The sequence below is a fragment of the Orycteropus afer genome, unplaced genomic scaffold, assembly GCF_000298275.1.
Source record: "Orycteropus afer afer isolate SDZICR_OR568_19922 unplaced genomic scaffold, OryAfe1.0 scaffold00070, whole genome shotgun sequence".
Classification (NCBI taxonomy): domain Eukaryota; kingdom Metazoa; phylum Chordata; class Mammalia; order Tubulidentata; family Orycteropodidae; genus Orycteropus; species Orycteropus afer.
The window spans coordinates 5,664,080-5,681,388 of record NW_006921657.1 but is presented as its reverse complement, the minus strand read 5'-3'; the positions used below and the strand labels follow the sequence as shown (position 1 = coordinate 5,681,388).

General features: G+C 44.0%; 1 protein-coding gene across 1 annotated transcript in view; it reads left to right on the top strand.

Annotated features, from left to right (window-relative positions):
* The window catches only part of CDH23 (cadherin related 23), a 542,121-nt gene that overhangs the window by 20,565 nt on the left and 504,247 nt on the right, over positions 1-17,309 (top strand). The window contains exon 2 of the mRNA XM_042780917.1: positions 4,257-4,334. Coding sequence (XP_042636851.1) covers positions 4,257-4,334 — 78 coding nt within the window. The remainder of the gene's footprint in view (positions 1-4,256; positions 4,335-17,309) is intronic.

The following is a 17,309-nucleotide window of genomic DNA, read 5'->3' as shown; positions in this document are numbered from 1 at the left end:
GGTAGTTATTACTGTTGTTGCAAAATTATAAATGTTACGTTGTTGCATTGTTGTGTTGGCTCAGACGCCCTACGTACAACAAAATGAAACGCTGCTCAGTCCTGTGCCAGCCTCACAATCCTAGCTATGCCTGAGCCCATCGTTGCAGCTACTGGGTCAATCTATCTGGTTGAGGGTCTCCCCCCTTTTTTGCTGACCCTCCACTTTACCAAGCATGATATCCTTTTCCAGGGAATGGTCCTTTCTGACAGCATGAACAAAGGAGGTGAGATGAAGTCAGGCCATTCTTGCTTCCAAGTAGCATTCTGGCTGCATTTCTTCCAGGACAGGTTTGTTCATTCTTCTGGAAGTCCATGGTACTTTCAGTATTCTTCACCAACACCACAAGTCAAAATCATCAACTCTTCTTCGGTCTTCCGTATTCATTGCCCAGCTTTCACATGCATATGTTGTTTGTTGTTACGTGCCGTTGAGGCTACTGAAAATACCATGGCTTGGTAGGTGTACCTTAATCTTCAAAGTGACATCTTTGCTCCTCAGTGCTTTAAAGAGGTCCTCTGCAGAAGATTTGCCCAGTGCAATATGACATCTGATTTCTTGACTGCTGCTTCCATTGATGTTGATTGTGGAATATAGTAATATGAAATTTTTGACAACTTTTCTCCATTTATTGTGATGTTGCATATTGGCCCAGTTGTGAGGATTTTCATTTTCATTATGTTGAGGTGTAATCCACACTGCAGACTATAGTCCTTAATCTTCATCAGTAAGTGCCTCAAGTCATCTTCACTTTCAGTAAGCAAGGTTGTGTCATCTGCATATGGCAGGTTGTTAATGAGTCTTCTCCTGATGCCACATCCTTCATATACTCCAGCTTTTTGGATTATTTGCTCAGCATACAAATTGAGTAGGTATGGTGAAAAGATAGAACCCCGATGCCCACCTTTCCTGATTTTAAGCCGTGCAGTATCCCCTTTTTCTTTTTAAACAACAATTTCCTGGTGTCTGTACAGGTTCCTCATTAGCAGTTAAGTGTTCTGGAATTCCCATTCTTATCAATATTAACCATAATTTGTTACGATCCACACAGTCAGATGCTTTTGCATAGTCAATGAAACAGAAGTAAATATGTTTCTGATACTCTTTGCTTTGATCCAAGATCCATCTGACATCAGCAATGATATCGCTCATTCCACGTTCTCTTCTGAATCCATCTTGCGTTTCTGGAAGTTCCCTGTCAATATACTGCTGCAACTGTTTTTGAATCATCTTCAGGAAGATTTAACTTGTGTGTGGTATTAATGATATTGTTGGACAATTTTCACATTCTGTGGGATTATTTTTCTTTGGAATGGATGCAGATATGCATCTCTTCCAGTCAATTGGCCAGGTAGCTGTCTTCCAAATTTCTTGGCATAACCGAGTAAGTGCCTCCAGCATGGCATCCATTTGTTGAAACATCTCAGTGGATATTCTGTCAATTCCTGGAGTCTTGATTTTTTGCTAATTCCTTCAGTGCAGCTTCGACTTCTTCTTTCAATACCATTGGTTCTTGATCATATGCCACCTTCTAAAATAGATGAACATCAACCAATTCTTTTTGGTACAGCAACTCTGTGTATTCCTTCCATCTTCTTTTGATGTTTCCTGCATCAGTCAGTATTTTGCTCATAGAGACTTTCAATATTGCAACTTGAGGCTTGAATTTTTCTTCAGTTATTTCAGACTGAGAAATGCCAAGTGTGTTCTTCCCTTTTGGTTTTCTAACTCCATCTCTTTGCACATTTCATTATAATAATGGACTTTGTCTTCTCGAGCTGCTCTTTGTAATCTTCTGTTCAGCTCTTTTAGTTTGTCATTTCTTCCATTTGCTTTAGCTACTCTCCACTCAAGGGCAAGTTTCAGAGTTTCTTCTGTCATCCATTTTGGTCTTTTCTTCCTTTCCTGTCTTTTTAATGACCTTTTGCTTTCTTCATGGATGATGTTCTTGATGTCATCCCTCAATTCATCTGGTTTTCACTCATTGGTGTTGAATGCATCACATCTGTTCTTTAGATGGTCTCTAAATTTAGGTGGGATGTAATCAAAGTCACATTTTGGTCTTCATGGACTTGTTTTAATTGTCTTCAGCTTGACAGTCTGTTCTACAGTCAATTCCTGGCCTTGTCTTGGCTGAAGATAGTGAGTTTCTCCATCACCTTTTTCCACAGATGCAATCAATCTGATTCCTGTGTATTCCATCTGGTGAAGTGCATGTGTATAGCCACTGTTTATGTTGTTGAAAAAAGGTATTTGTAATGAATAAGTCACTGGTCGTGCAAAATTCTGTCATGCAATCTCCAGCATCATTTCTATCACCAAGTCTGTATTTTCCAAATACCAGTGATTCTTCTTTGTTTCCAACTTTTGCTTTCCAATTACCAGTAATAATCAACACATCTTGATTGCATGTTTGGTAATTTCAGACTGCAGAAGTTGGTAAAAATCTCCTCGTCTTTGGTATTGGTGGTTGGTGTGTAAATTTGAATAGTAGTAGTATTAACTGGTCTTCCTTGTAGGTGTATGGATATTATTTTATCACTGACAGCATTGTATTTCAGGATAGATCTTGAAACATTTTTTGTGATGACGAATGCCACACCATTCCTTTTCAATTTGTCATTTTTGAATAGTAGATCATGTGGTTGTCTGATTCAAAATGGTCAAAATCAGTCCATTTCAGCTCACTAATGCCTAGGATATTGGTCTTTATGTGTTCCATTTCATTTTTGACAACTTCTAATTTTCCTAGATTCATACTGTGTACATTCCATGTTCTGATTATTAATGGATATCTGCAGCTATTTTTCCCATTTTGAGTCATAGGACATCAGCAAATGGAGGTCCCAAAGCTTTATTCCATCCACATTATTAAAGTTGACTCTACTTTGAGAAGGCAGCTCTTCCCCAGTTGTATTTTAAGTGCCTTCCAACCTGAGGGGCCCATTTTCTGGCAGTATATTGGACAATGTTTCAGGGCTATTCATAAAGTTGTCCACTAATATATCAGATAGTGTTTCACTGGTGTTCATAAGGTTTCTACTGGCCAATTCTGTGAGAAGTGGATGACCCCTTCCTTCTTCTGAGTCTTTCCTAGCCTGGAAGCTCTGATGAAACCTGTCCACCATGGGTGACCCTGCTGGTATTTGAAACACCAGTGGCAAAGCCTCCAGCCTCACAGCAACACACAAGCCACCAAAGTACAACAAACTGACAGATGAGTGGTGGATAAATGTTACAGAATTTACCAAAATTCTCCCTTATTCTTGTGTGTTTCTTAGTGTTATCATTTACTTTAGTCACATTGTGCACACTTTGCCCATATCAGGTAAAGCCTTTCACATCACTAAAAATGACAAATGTCTACTATCTAGAAAGTCATTCTCCCTCTTTCCCCCTCTCATCTCTGGTAACCATCAAAGAGCCCTGTTTTTGTGCGTGGTATGTGTGTTTGTATACCTAGTCTTGTCTTTTTATAAATGTGAGACCATGGAATATTTTTCCTTTTGTGACCAACTTATTTTACTCAATATAATGTCCACCAGATTCATCCATGGTAAAAGGTGTTTCAAGAACTCCTCATTATTCTTTATAGCTGCATAGTATTTCCTTGTGTGTATATACCACAATTTGTTTATCGATTCATTGGAACTTAGGTTGTTTTCATCTTTTTGCTATTGTGAATAACGCTGCAATGAACATTGGTGTGCATGTGGCTATTTGTGTCACTGCTTTTAGATCTATAGGATATATACCTAGGAGTGGGATTGCTAGATCATAAGATAGTTCTATTTCTAGCTTTTTGAGGAAGCACCATACTGTGTTCCATAGCAGTTGTACTCATTGTGGTTTATTAAATGAAATTTTGTTAAATGGGGGCATTTTTCTTGTAGGAAATCTTTGAAATCCTGTATGTGTTTTATATTCATACCATATCTCAGTGTGGACCAGCCATGTTTCAAGTGCCCAGTAGCCACATGTGGCCTAGTAACTGTTGTATGGCACAGACTAGCTTACCATACAACTTGACAGCTGTCTGTTTGCCTATTGGACATTATTTCTCATTTGCCTTGAGCAGGGAGTGACCTCCTGGGGTCCTGGGAAGTTGGTGGTGGCACTGGATTTGGGCTTAGTGCCCACTATTCTGCATCACTTAGCAGAATGCATTAAGCTGTCATAGGAGTGAGTGACTAACTCTCTTATCCTCTGACTTCCAGGCCAAGTGAACCGGCTGCCCTTCTTCACCAACCACTTCTTTGACACATACCTACTGATCAGCGAGGACACGCCTGTGGGTGAGTTGGCACAGGGCTGATGGTCATGGAGTGGGATGGAATGGCATCTTTTCCTAGAAGTGAAGAGGATCCTGGAGGTAGAAACCACATTCCACTTATTATTGGAATCTCTTCCATGCTATCCCTGACAGGTGTTCATCTAGCCTCTGCTTGAATGCTTCTAGGGACAGGGCACTTAGTACTTCCTTTAGTGGCCCATTCCACTAGAGGAGAGTTCTAAGTGTCAAAGAGTTCATCAAACTGAGCACAAATTGTGTCTCATTCTTCTTCCAGTGAAGCCTTTATAGATATTTAAAGATGGCAGCTGTCATAGAGTTTGTTTTGTGGCCTTTTATGCTTTTCTGTGATCACTAAGTTTTCTGCCTTGAATATGCCTGTCTTTGCCTTTAGAAAAAAGAAAAGAACTATTTAGGAGATGACCACAAGTATCCTGGTGCCCCGACCCCCATATCACCCAGATTTGTCCTCATAGGCCCCTCCTGTGCCTATCTCTTATGCCTGCAGTGCAAGATATGTGCTGTGTAGCCCCATGGCCCTAGTACACCTCTAGGGACCCAATAGCTTCTCAGGAAATGGTAGTTAAATTGAACTAACTTATCTTGCAACTGTGCTGATGGAAAGGAGCTGGCATTTTGGACTCTGGTGCCTGTGAGTAAATATATACATAATGGCACCCCCAAAAGCCCTCTTCCCACCTCAACCAACACTCTATCCTCCATCCTCTAATACTTGTTAATATCCTTTTAGGGAAAGTGCCTGTGGTACTCTTCAATTCAGGTCGATGGGCACCTGCTCTCTGTGTATAAGGATAATAGCTATGTACCATAGTCATTGTGAGCCAGGGCATCAGCATGGTGCAGGTTTGTGGAGCACCACTTGAACTAGAAAATGGGAAGGATGGTTTGGGAAGAGGAGGGGTATTAAGATATTTAACCAATTGTTGTCATTGTTAGCTGCTGTCGAGGGCCCTGAATCATGATGACCCCCTACACAAGGGAATCAGAATTTTGTGACCCATAGGGTTTCCACATAGATCATTTAAAATGCTCTTTGATATAAAAGCAAATGTCGATGTATGGTAGAGTAGATGCAACATTCTTCAAAGGAAATCTCTTCTTGAGGTGGGGAGCCCTAGGCAGCCCTAGACTCTCCCCTGCTGTTCGTGGGGTATTGCAAGCAGCCCATGAAAATGTTTTTCCTTTTGTTCTTCCTAGTGGCTGTTTTTGTGCATGTGAGTGCTGAGCACAACAGATGTGTTCTGCAGGGTTGTGTGGCTTGTCCACATGGCCCAATAGAGCTTTATTTCTAGGAACCGTGTGGTGGGGAGAGCTCAGTGAAAAGTGGCTGCTCCTTTGATACGCATTATAACACTGGATTTTGGGATTGGGGATCTGGGTGTTTGAGGAGCTGTCCAGGAAGCAGTTGGCCTGCCTTTCTGAAGTGCTCTTCCAAAGTCTTAGTCCACCCTTTTGGGAGCAAAGTAAGTAAGTAAGTAAATAAATAAATAAATATGCAAGTCCCTTGGGGATTTCACTGCTGTTTCCTCCCCTCAGGGTTGGGCTGGAGGATGTTTGTGGGCTCCTGGATTTGTAGCAGAGATGTGCTCTTTCAGTGGGGCTCATCTGTGTGCTACCCCACCCTGCATCTCTAGACCTGGCACAGGACTGGCATGGATCAGCACCCAGGACCTGTGTATGAGTGAATGCATGAACTATGATCACCGTTTAACACCATCAGGGGTTCTGCTTTTTTCAGCTCACTCATCAATTCATCAGATGTATGTGAGGTTCTCCCTCTGCCAGGCTTGGATGCTGTGGACTCAGAGAGCAATTAGACAGATAAAGAAATCAGTGTCCTGCTAATAGGGGCTGAGATGGGTATCTGGTGAAGTCCTAATGGGAGATTGAAGAGGGAGAGTCCTTTCTCTCTAGGGCAGGGCTGGGGCAGGGAGGAGGCACATAAGGCTTTGGGAAGGTGGTGACACATAAGCAAAGTCTTGAGAGTTCCTTCTCACTCCTTCACACACTGTTTCCTGTGACTGATTTTTATGTGTCCATTTGTCTTAGCTTCTTAGTGTTGCTGTAACAAAAATACCACAAGTGAGTGGTTTCAAAGAACAGACGTTGATTTTTCTCCCAGTTCAGGAGACTAGAGGCTGAATTCTGGGCACCTGCTCTAGGGTGTTGGCTCTTGGGGAAGATCCTTGTCTCAGCCTCTGTAGCTCCAGCATTCCTCGATGTCTTGCCGATCTTCACATGGAATGTGTCTTCCCCCATTGGTGCTTTCTCCTGTGTCTAATCTGCTTTTTTATAACTCACAAGTGATTAGGTTTAGGACACTGTATACCAATAAGGCCCAACTAACATAACAAAGAAAACTCTATTTTCAAATGAGGTTGCATCCATAGGTATATCAAAAACCACTGTCCTCGAGTTGATTCTGACTCAGCAAGCTTCATTGGGATTCCAAGGCAGTAAATCTTTATGGAAGTAGATTGCCCCATCTTCCTTCCTTGGTGGAATGGCTGGTGGGTTTGAACCTCCATCCTTCTGGTTAACAGTCAAATGCCTTAGGTACTGCACCACCAGAGCTCCTTTTCCACATGTATAGGGGTTAGGATTCCAACACATATTCTGAGGGGCACAGTTCAATCCATAGCACCATTTTAACCTCATCTTCCTGAAAAGTCAATCCTTTGGGTACAGGGAGTATATTTGGGGCAGTATTGAATATATTAAGGAGCTCTGGTGGCATAGTGCCTAAGGCATTTGACTGCTAACCAGAAGGTGGGCGGTTCAAACCCACCAGTCACTCCACAGAAGCAAGAAGGGGCAATTTACAAAGATATACCGCCCTCAGAAATCCAATGGGGATCACTATGAGTTGGAATCAACTTGATGGCAGTGAGTTTGTTTTTTTTTATTTTTTTTATTTTTTTAGGATTTGGGTGAAGATTTACAGAGTAAATTCACTTTTCATACAGCAGTTCACATATACTTTGTCTCATGTCATTGACCAAAATTTACAATGCAGCAGCTCCCCTCCCACTTCCTCCCCATAGTTACCTCCTCCCAGTGTCCATCCCTTCATACTCTTCTGCACCCTGAGCTATCTCCCTGTGCATAAGCAGCCCTTCCTTCTCCCATGATTGTTCTCTCCAGGGCGTGTGTCTACTTGAGGTAAATGTTTAACTCACATGCCTATACTTTGTTTGGCTGGAAACCACAGTTGTGGGTTCAATTCCAGACCTGAAGGGCAGCTAGGGGCCATAGTCTCAGTGGTTACACCAGGCTCCATTGGACCAGCAAACCTGGTCCCCACCTTCTTTTTTTTTTTGCCTCCAAATGATTTTGAGTTTTGTACCACATTGTTCTCCCTCTTTATGCAGGATCTCCTACATCCCTTCCAAGTGGATGGCAGTGGTAGCTGGGCACCATCTAGTTCTTCTGGTCTCATAGTTGTATAGGTTGCAGATCGGATGGTGTACCAGTCGCTAGGACTGATTGTTTCCATTAATTTTGGTTTTCTTCTTTCTTCTTGACGAGGAGAGACCCATTGTTGCATCTAGATGGCAGCTTCCTAGCTTTTAAGGTCCCAGTCGCTACTCGCCAAAGTAGTAGGTGGAACAATGTTTTGTATAGTATGTTATGCCAATTGAGTTTGATGTCCCCTGAGACTATGGTCCCAAGCCCACAGGATCAACTACTCGGTCCCTCTGGGTAGCTGGCTGTGACCAAGTAATGACCATAACCTTGCCCCTTGTCAGCTCTACTATACACCTGGGAATTCTGATCATTCACATGAACTTATAGGCCCATTGTCTGCCAACCCTGTATATGATCTTGGATACACTCTCCATTTAGACATACCTAATTGTTTAGCTTGTTCACCCATCTATCCGTCCCTATACCCATGTTTGCTTTCACTGACAACTCAGTATTGTGTATGCAAAGGGGTTCATATTTGTTGTTTGTAGGCAGTGAGTTTTTTTGAATTGAGTATATTGAGGCAAATGTGTGACCAGCTACTAATGAATCAGGGTTGCTAGCTGGGGAAGTCAAAGGGCTCTCCCATGTAAGTGGCACTGGCACCATCTGAGACCCTGCATTGCTCTATTCACTCTGGGCATGGGCTCCTCAGAGGCCCATGGTGCAGGGAAGGTGACAGGGTGTGATAGTGTGAGTTGGGCATTGCTTGGCTAGTGCTGGTGGTGACAAGCCTGGGGCCGGTGTCCACCTCCAGCAGGTCCTGCTCTAGACCTTTGGCTCTGATGCTTGATTGTCTTTTGCAAACACCAAGCAGTATTGATTGGCCTCTGGGAACAGCTCCCAGGATTCCAGCCAATTAAGGCTACACTTGGCAGTCACAGTGGGGGCATCCATCTGGTGCAATGGGGATTGATCCCTGGCTCCAGGGGGCTATAGGAATGAGCAGGAGCTTAGTGAGTTGGAAGACAGCTCAGCTCATCTCTCTAGGTAGAGCATGGGTGGGTGCAGCTGAAATGGGCCCCGCTGGCCCAGCACCCTTACAGCCTATTCCTTCCCTTTTGCATCAGGATGGGGCAGTAGAGACAGTCCTGAAAGTAAAGAGCTTAGTTTCTGTTTCTTGCTGTGTGGCCTTGGACACAGTGCCTCCCCTTTCTGGGCCTCTACCTCCACATCTCACCAATAAGAGACAGGAAAGATGGCCCCAGTGAGCTTTAACTGGGGCAGCCTGGCTGGCTCCAGGGTCCTCAGGCCTAGAGACCTCTGCTGAATTCTGGCCCCCACCTGACTTGGGACCATTCATGGGGTAGCTCTAGATAACAACCCTGGCCAGCAATGGCCAAGGTGATGGTTGGAAGGGAGGGCTTGTCCCAGGGACTGACCATTTGTCTACCATGTGGCATTGAGTGGTAGCCTAGAGACTTGACTTTGAGCCTTGCCTCTTACTAATCCTTTGCTCTCTGAATCTCAATGTTCCACTGCAAAATGGGGATGGTATATTCACCTCACTGGGTAGTTGGGATGTTTACCCATAATACTGTTAACTCAAAAGCCAACATATCTGGAATGCTTTCTTGTTATTAAAGGGAGAGCCTATGTGTGATTCCAGGGATGGCTCATGGCAGGGGTGAGGGTGGGTGGGGGTGGTCCTGCCAGCCACTGGGTTGCAATTGGGGTGGGGCAGACAAGCTCATCAACGAAGTGGATCCAGTGTGGTAGTCAGTACCCAGCCAGTGGCAGAGCCCAAGCAAGGCTGAGAGTGGTCAGCTCACCAAAGGAGGTCATAGCTATGGCTCCAGGGCTGATTGTCCAGCTTCTGCTTGAACACCTCCAGTGATGGGGAGCTCATAATCTTATAAGGCAGCTTATTTCTGCACTGTAGGACAGTTTCTGTCAAAAAAAAAACCCTTTTCCTAATATTAATATGAAATCTGCCATCCTGGGGCACCTGCCTACTGGACCTAATTCTGACCACTAGAGCCTTACATACTAGTACTACTTCCAATAATAATAATATTATTATTATAGTAATATGATACATTATGTAATATATATATTATTATTATAACAACAACATTTATCGAGTACTTGAGGGCATGTACTAAGTGTTTTTAGGTATTAGTTTATTTTTAAAATTTCCTTTACAAATTGGAGGTGGAGTTTGGCTAAAGGTCTCTCGGTAGGTAGTTTCTGTTACTGCACTCTCCTGGGCTGGAGCTTGGGACTTCTATCTATCCTAGACCTGAGCCTCTCCTTGTTTATACTCTTGACTGAGTTCCCAGCAGTGGACCAGTGACCCTGTGCTCGAGAGTGGATGGAGACATGGCAGGGCCATCTGAAATTCCTGGCAGAGGATGCATGTTCTGCTACTATCTTCTTACCTATCTTGGGCTCTAATTCCCTCTGCACGATGTTCTTTCTGAAGACCAATCTTCTAGCCAGAGAAGACAGAAGCAAAATGAAGTCATTAAGTTGCTCTGCCTTCCCTAGAAGGGTCTGTTAACATCACTGATTTCCTCAGACTGCCCACCCCCATCTGTGTGTGTTGCTCCAGAGGCAAACATCAGTCACTGCAGCAGAGCCTGGCCTGGGCAAGGGAGAGCAAGAGCAGAACAGTGGTTCAACCCCTGGTCAGGCGTTGGCATCACCCATCCCCTGGCTGTCAGCAGTGGTGGCCACATGTGCCCTGAAGAGTGCTGTCTCCAGTTTACCTCCTGAATCCACTCCAAACACTGCACCAGTACTGCTTACATCCAGATCACCAGCAACCTCCATACTGCTGAATCCACCTGTTAATTTTCAAACCTCATAACCTTCTAGTGGCTGATCTTGTCCTCCTTGAAACACTTTCGTCCCTGGACTCTCAGGACATCACCCTCTCCTGGTTCCTCTTGCCTCTCTTGCTGCTCCTTCTGAGTCTCCTTTGCTAATTCCTCAATATCTCCTTGACACCTCTTAACATGGGAGGGCCCCAGGGCTCAACTCTTGAATCTCTTTTTTGTTTTGTTGTTGGTGGTGAGAATATACACAGCCAAATATACACCTATTCCACAGTTTTTACATATACAATTGAGTGACATTGATTACATTCTTTGAATTGTGCAACCATTCTCACACTACTTTTCGGAGTTGTCCTACCCCATTAACATACACTCACTGCCCTCTAGGTTCCTATCTAATACTTTGAGTTACTGTCAATTTGATCCCATAGAGATAGTTCTTAGAAGAGCACAGTGCCCAAGGCAGACATTTTTTACTAGTTAAGCCAAAATACTGTTTTAAGAAGACTTCAGGAGAAATTTTTGGTTTCAGGTTTAAGATTATCTCAGGGCAATAGTTTCAGGGATTCATCCAGTCTCTATAGCTCTAGAAAGTCTGAAATCCATGAAAATTTGATATTCTATTCTGTATTTCCCCCCTTTTGACCTGGAATCTTCTGTAGTTGTTCATGGAGGCAACTACATGTGCCTTAAATGGCAGCTTTCAAGCTTTTAAGACTCTAGGCACTACACAACAAACTAGGAGGTAGAACAGAAGCTCGAAACACATTATTAGGCCAATTAACTGGGATGTCCCATGAAACCATGACCCTAAACCTCCAGACCAAGCAGCCAAATCCCATCAAGTGTTTGGTTGTACATAAGCAGCCTCAGCAGCTACTCTTTTATTTTGTTGTTGTTGTAAATATATCTACCACACAACTTTTGCCAATTCAACTTTTTACATGTGTGCAACTTATTGACAGCACTTACAGTAATCAACTGAGCAACCCTACCTTTGATCAATGCAATTTTCCCCTCACTGTAAACTGAAACTCAGTACTCCATAAGCATTCATCTTTTCTTTCCTCCTTCTTCCCCATCCTGGAACCACTAATAAACTTTGGTCTCTATACATTTGCCTGTTCTTGTCTTTATATACAAGTGAGGTCATACAATATTTGTCCTTTTGTGATTGAATTACTTCACTCAATGTAATGTCTTCAAGTTCCTCCATATCGTTGCTTGTATCAAGATTTTGTTTTCCTAGTGGCTGAGTAAGTATTCTATTGTGTGTATGTACCACATTTTGTTTATCCATTCGTCTGTTGATGGGCATTTAGATTGTTTATACCTTTTGATTGTTTTGAATAGTGCTGTGATGAACATTGGTGTACAAGTCTCTATTTAAGTCTCTGCTTTCAAGTCTTTTGGGTATATACCTAGAAGTGGAACTATTATATGGTAGTTTTACTTTTTTGAGAAACCACCACACTATTTTCCACCATGGTTGTACCATTTTGCATTCCCACCAGCAATAGATAAGAGTTCCAATTTTCCCACATTTTTACCAACATTTGTTATTTTCTGTTATTTATTTATTTAATCTTAGCCAGCCTAGTGGGATTGAAACAGTATCTCATTAGAGTTTTGACTTGCATCTCTGTGATTGTTAATTACATTGAGCATCTTTTTATATATCTGATGGCCATTTGAATGTCCTCGTTGGTGAAATGTCTATTCAAGTCCTTTACTCGTTTTATGATCAGGCTAGTGCCTAAGGCATTTGACTGCTAACCAGAAGGCTGGCAGTTCAAATCCACCAGCCACTTCTCAGAAGGAAGATTGGTCAATCTACCTCTGTAGTGATACCACCTCGGAAACCCAAGGAGGGGTCACTATGAGTCAGATCTGACTTGACAGCAGTGAGTGTGGTTTTGGTTTCGATTTGCCTTTTTATTATTAAGTTTCCAAAGTTTCATATATATATTTTGGTTATTAGATTCTTATTGGATATATGGTTTCTGAAGATATTCTGCCAGTTGTTAGTTTGTCTTTTCATTATTTTATAGTCTTTTGATTAATAAAAGTTTTTAATTTTTATGAGGTCTTATTTATTTATTTCATATTTTGTGGTTTGTGTTTTTGTTATTATATTAGATAATCCATTGTTAAAAGCTAGGTCCAATAATTTTGCCTCTGCACTTTCGTCTAAGAATTTTATGGTTGTAGTTTACATATTTAGTCTTGTATCTCATCTTTATGTTCTTACTCCCTTGCTGATCTTGTCTGGTCTCATGACTTTAAACACTATTTATATGCTGACAGTTCCCAGATTTTTTACGCTTGCTCCTCTCCTAAGTACTCTGTGCCTGGCTCGTGTCTGGGGCTCGGTACGTCTCAGGATAGAGTGAATGTCTGGAGGGCGTACATGCATGAAGGAATCTTCCAAGTCAGGAGCCAGGGGCTGGCTCCCTGCCCGCCTGCCCACCTGCCATCCCTTTTGGCATCTCAGGCCAGGTGCTCCCCTCGCAAGGGTGTGTCAGGAGGGAGATGTTTGTCATGCCAGGGGTGGCTGTCCAGGGAGTGGGCCCAGGAGAGCATTTCCCCCAGATGGCACAGATGCTGTACGTGCCTGTGCCTTGTGAATGGCAAGGTCGTACCATGGCAGAGGTTGTGTTTTATCATCCCAGATGCTCACCAGGTGGTATGTGACATACTTGCTTTGGACCCTTGGGGTCCAGAGTCCTGGCTGGTACCAAAGCAAGGCCACTGACACTGAAGCATGAGGCCAACCTTAGAGGCACCAGGCTGGCCAAGAAGCTCTGAGAGGTATAGCTCATGTGTCTCCTCCTCACAACCTCCCCCTTCCTCACCCCTTCTCTCAACTCTTTGTATTTTGTTCTGTTGTGGTTCTTTGTATGTAACTTCCCACTGGACAATTAATTTTCACTTACTATTAGTATTGACATTACAATTAATTATAATTTTAGCACTTATGTCTAATATAACATGCTATCGTGATAAAATCAGCCAGCATTTATTGAGTGCCAGCCCCTTGCCAAGGTCTCTGTTAAGCATTTTAAATGCATGGCTTCCTGTAGACCCTCTGAGAGGGAGGTGTCATTATCTGTTTTATCGGTAAGCAAGCTCAATCTTCATATCCCCTGCACTGAGCACAGTGCCCTGCATAAAGTGGCCCCAATAAATGCTTGTTGAGTGAGTAAACAGAAGGATGAATGAATGAATGAATGAGTGTTTGTTGAATGTCTTGTTGATTCTCTTCCCCTTTGGTTCCTGTCCCTCCATATGTCACTGAGGTGAATGCACATGGAGCCAATTTCCCCAGGCAGAACCCCCAGCACCCCAAAAGTGTCTTCAGCCACAATTAAAGTGATAATGCCCATGCTAATCACCAACACAAGTAAATTAGTCTTGTCAGGAGCCATTAAGGTCGGAGCCCAGGATTCATTAGGATGGATCGGGCCCAGGCAGCGACTGGCATTGCTGCCAGTCAGTGCTGATTAATTTCTCTGCAAATTCCATCAATGCCCAGCTGTTTTGTCTGGACCCAGTGAGAGCAATTTCCAGGTGGGCTGACCCCGCGTCAGTGTCTCAGCAGATGGAGGAGCTGTGCGCTTGCAAGCTTGGGGACAGCTTCCTTCGGGCTGGCCCCTGCATAGTGGAGTGCTGAGGGGGAGGAGGGGAGGGCAGACATGAATGGCAGGCTGTGTGTTCAGAAAACACCCAACGACAGGACTGCTGGCTGGTCAGGACTCTGACAGATGTGAGGGGAGTCTGGGAGGGTTCACACCTTTCCTAGGAGGAGTCTCAATACCTACTATTGAGAAGGGGCTGTCCCTCCTCCCCTCTCCCCCACATCTCTTTGTATCTTTAAAGGAAAGAGATCATCTCTAAGGAGGGGATGCAGAACCACAGAGTCAGAATTGTTTTTCTCTTAACCAGGGGTTCCTTGGGATTGACCTTGGGGAGAGGATGTTGTGGTATTCTAGAGCAGTCCCTCAGCAAGGATGGTGGCAAAGCTACAGGAATTGCACCCGAGGGCCATGGTTATTAGTGAGTCCAGTGGGCTCCAGATATCAGTTGGACATGTATTATCTGCATGATTTGGCCACATCTGCAGACTGCCTATACAAAGGCTGCTAACAGTGTGGGCTCTGGAGCCAGACTGCTTGGGTGTGAATCCCAGCTCTGCCCAACTGCCTTATCTGCAAAATGGGAATAATAATACTAAATTTATGTCTTCAGTTTTGTGCGATTATTAGATGAACGAATTGTAAAGCCCTTAGAACTATACCTGGCACATAGCAAGTGCTCAACAATGGATGCTGTCATTTCAGTTCACCTACTTGTTTTTAAACTTGCAGAAACATACCTTGCATAGGACACTTTCTATTGGGTATCACTCAGTCTTCCTGGTTGCCCACTGGAGAAATTCACTCTGGCTGTCCATTTTATGGGAAGCTGCTGGGGACTTTCAGAATCAACTGCAGCTAAAGGACCGAGCCTGGAAATCGACCAGACAGTCTGGCCAGGTGGCCACTGCTGTCACCAGGAATGAATTCTACCAGTCATACCCGGCAGCATTGTCCACTTGGCCAAGCCCAGGACCTGTGCCTGTGTCCAGACTGCAAGGAGGTGGGATAGTGAGAGTCTGCTCTTTCCAACCCAGTGGGAGAGTCTTCCAAACCAGGAAGGGGTGGGGCTAGACATAGCACCTACATAAAGAGACAAATGATCACTTTATAATAGCAGAGCAAAATCCCAATACTGAGCTGCTGACTGTATTTTCATAACACACATTCTAATAAACACAACACTTTTAAAATAAAAAATAAGATTTTCTTTGCCCAAGATCATCTTAAGCATCATTACCACACTTTAGGGAACAGTGTTGTCATTGCATTGGTCGGCTTCATGGTGACCCCCGGTGTGTCAGAGTAGAACTGTCCTCCATCAGGTTTTCAGTAGCTTTTTTGGAAGTAGATCACCAAGCCTTTTTTCTGAGGCACCTCCAGGTGAACTCAAATCTCTAGCCTTTCAATTGGCAGCCAAGTGTGGTGAACGTCAGCACCATCCAGGAACTCCATGGAGTATGTTAAATAGTCACAAATGTTTAGGAGAAATAATAATCTTTGGTTGAAGTTAAAGTCAAGGGTAGAGAGTGGGTGGATACAATATCTCTGTTCCCCCTCTTAATGTTTACCCCCCACACATACACCTGAAGGATCTTCAGAGGGCCTAGGATGAGCCTACTAAGATCTCCTCCTGTTGGACAATTTGATGAGCACTGTTTAGTCAAATACTCCCAACTTTACAGATGGAAAAACTGAGGCCCAGAGAGGGGAGGACTTGCCCATGGTCCCCCGTGGGTGACTGTTGGATTCTAGACTGAAGCCTGCCCTGACTTCACACACCAGCTGCAGAAGAAATTTAATGAGGCTTTGTCCGGGGTATCAGATAGTGTCTCAGGGCTGGGTGGCTAGGGGGAGTGGTGTCCTCTAGGGTTGATGGGTTGTGAGTTTGGGACTTACTTTTTAGGGAAATGTCTCTGAGTGTCTCACAGCTACCAGTTTGGGGATAGAGTACTTGAAGAGGAGGAACAAAAAACGCACTGCTGTCAAGTCGGAGCTGACCCTTAGTGACCCCTCCTTGGGTTTCCGAGGCAGTATCACTATGGAAGTAGATAGCCCAACCGTCCTTCCAAGGTGTGGTTGGTGGGTTTGAATCACCAGCCTTCTGGTTAGCAGTCAAATGTCGTAGGCACTACGCTACCAGAGGAGGGCAGCCCAAAAGCTCCCAGGCTCTCTGATAGGAAGAGGGAATGATTTTGGAGTGAAGAGGTGATCCAGTACCTGTCTAGGTGCTCAGATGCTGGGATGCAGGGACATGGGATCCTGAGTCTTGATGCCCTCACAGAGCAGAGATTTTACTTTTCCTTCTGGGAGATGGGGGGATTACTTCAGGACACCTGGAAGGGCCAGGATGCTTCTGCTGCCCTGTCTCTTCTCTCTATTTCTCATGGGCAGTATTGGCATCTGAAGGGCTCATAGGACAGATTGGTTGCTCTCTTGAGAGCTCTGTAAGGAGCTCTGGTGGTGCAGTGGTTAAGACATTTGGCTGCTACCAGAAGGTCTGTAGTTCGAGCCCACTAGCTGCTCTGTGGAAGAAAGATGAGGAAGTCTGCTTTTGTAAAGATTTATAGCTTTTGAAACCCAATGGGGGTTGTATGAGTTGAAATTGACTCGATGGCAGTGAGTTGGGTTTTATTTTTTATTTTGGGAGATCTGTGGACAGCAGCTGATCCCAAGAGGCCACTGCCTAGGCTCATTTTGAGCTTGTGGCAGCCTCAACTGTGGACTGCCCCACAACACACAGGTGTGAGTGTGGGATGGGGGCAGGTGCTTGGATGCAGCCATAATAACACTAATGATTACGATGATGTGCCACCTGTCGTGGGGCCATGCCTGTAATGACCTGCACTGAGCACCTGTGCCAATGTGCTGGGGGAGGGGGGTATGTAGCCACACATTGAAGATAACCAGGAAAACAGCAGCTATCCTTTATTATGCACTTACTCTCTGTTGAGTACTGGGTAAGCCCTTCATGCATTGCCTCATTTAATCCTAATAGCAAACCTAGAAAGTAGATCTTATAATGCCCACTTTACAGATGAGAAAATAAAGACACAAAGAGGTTAAGTAACTGGC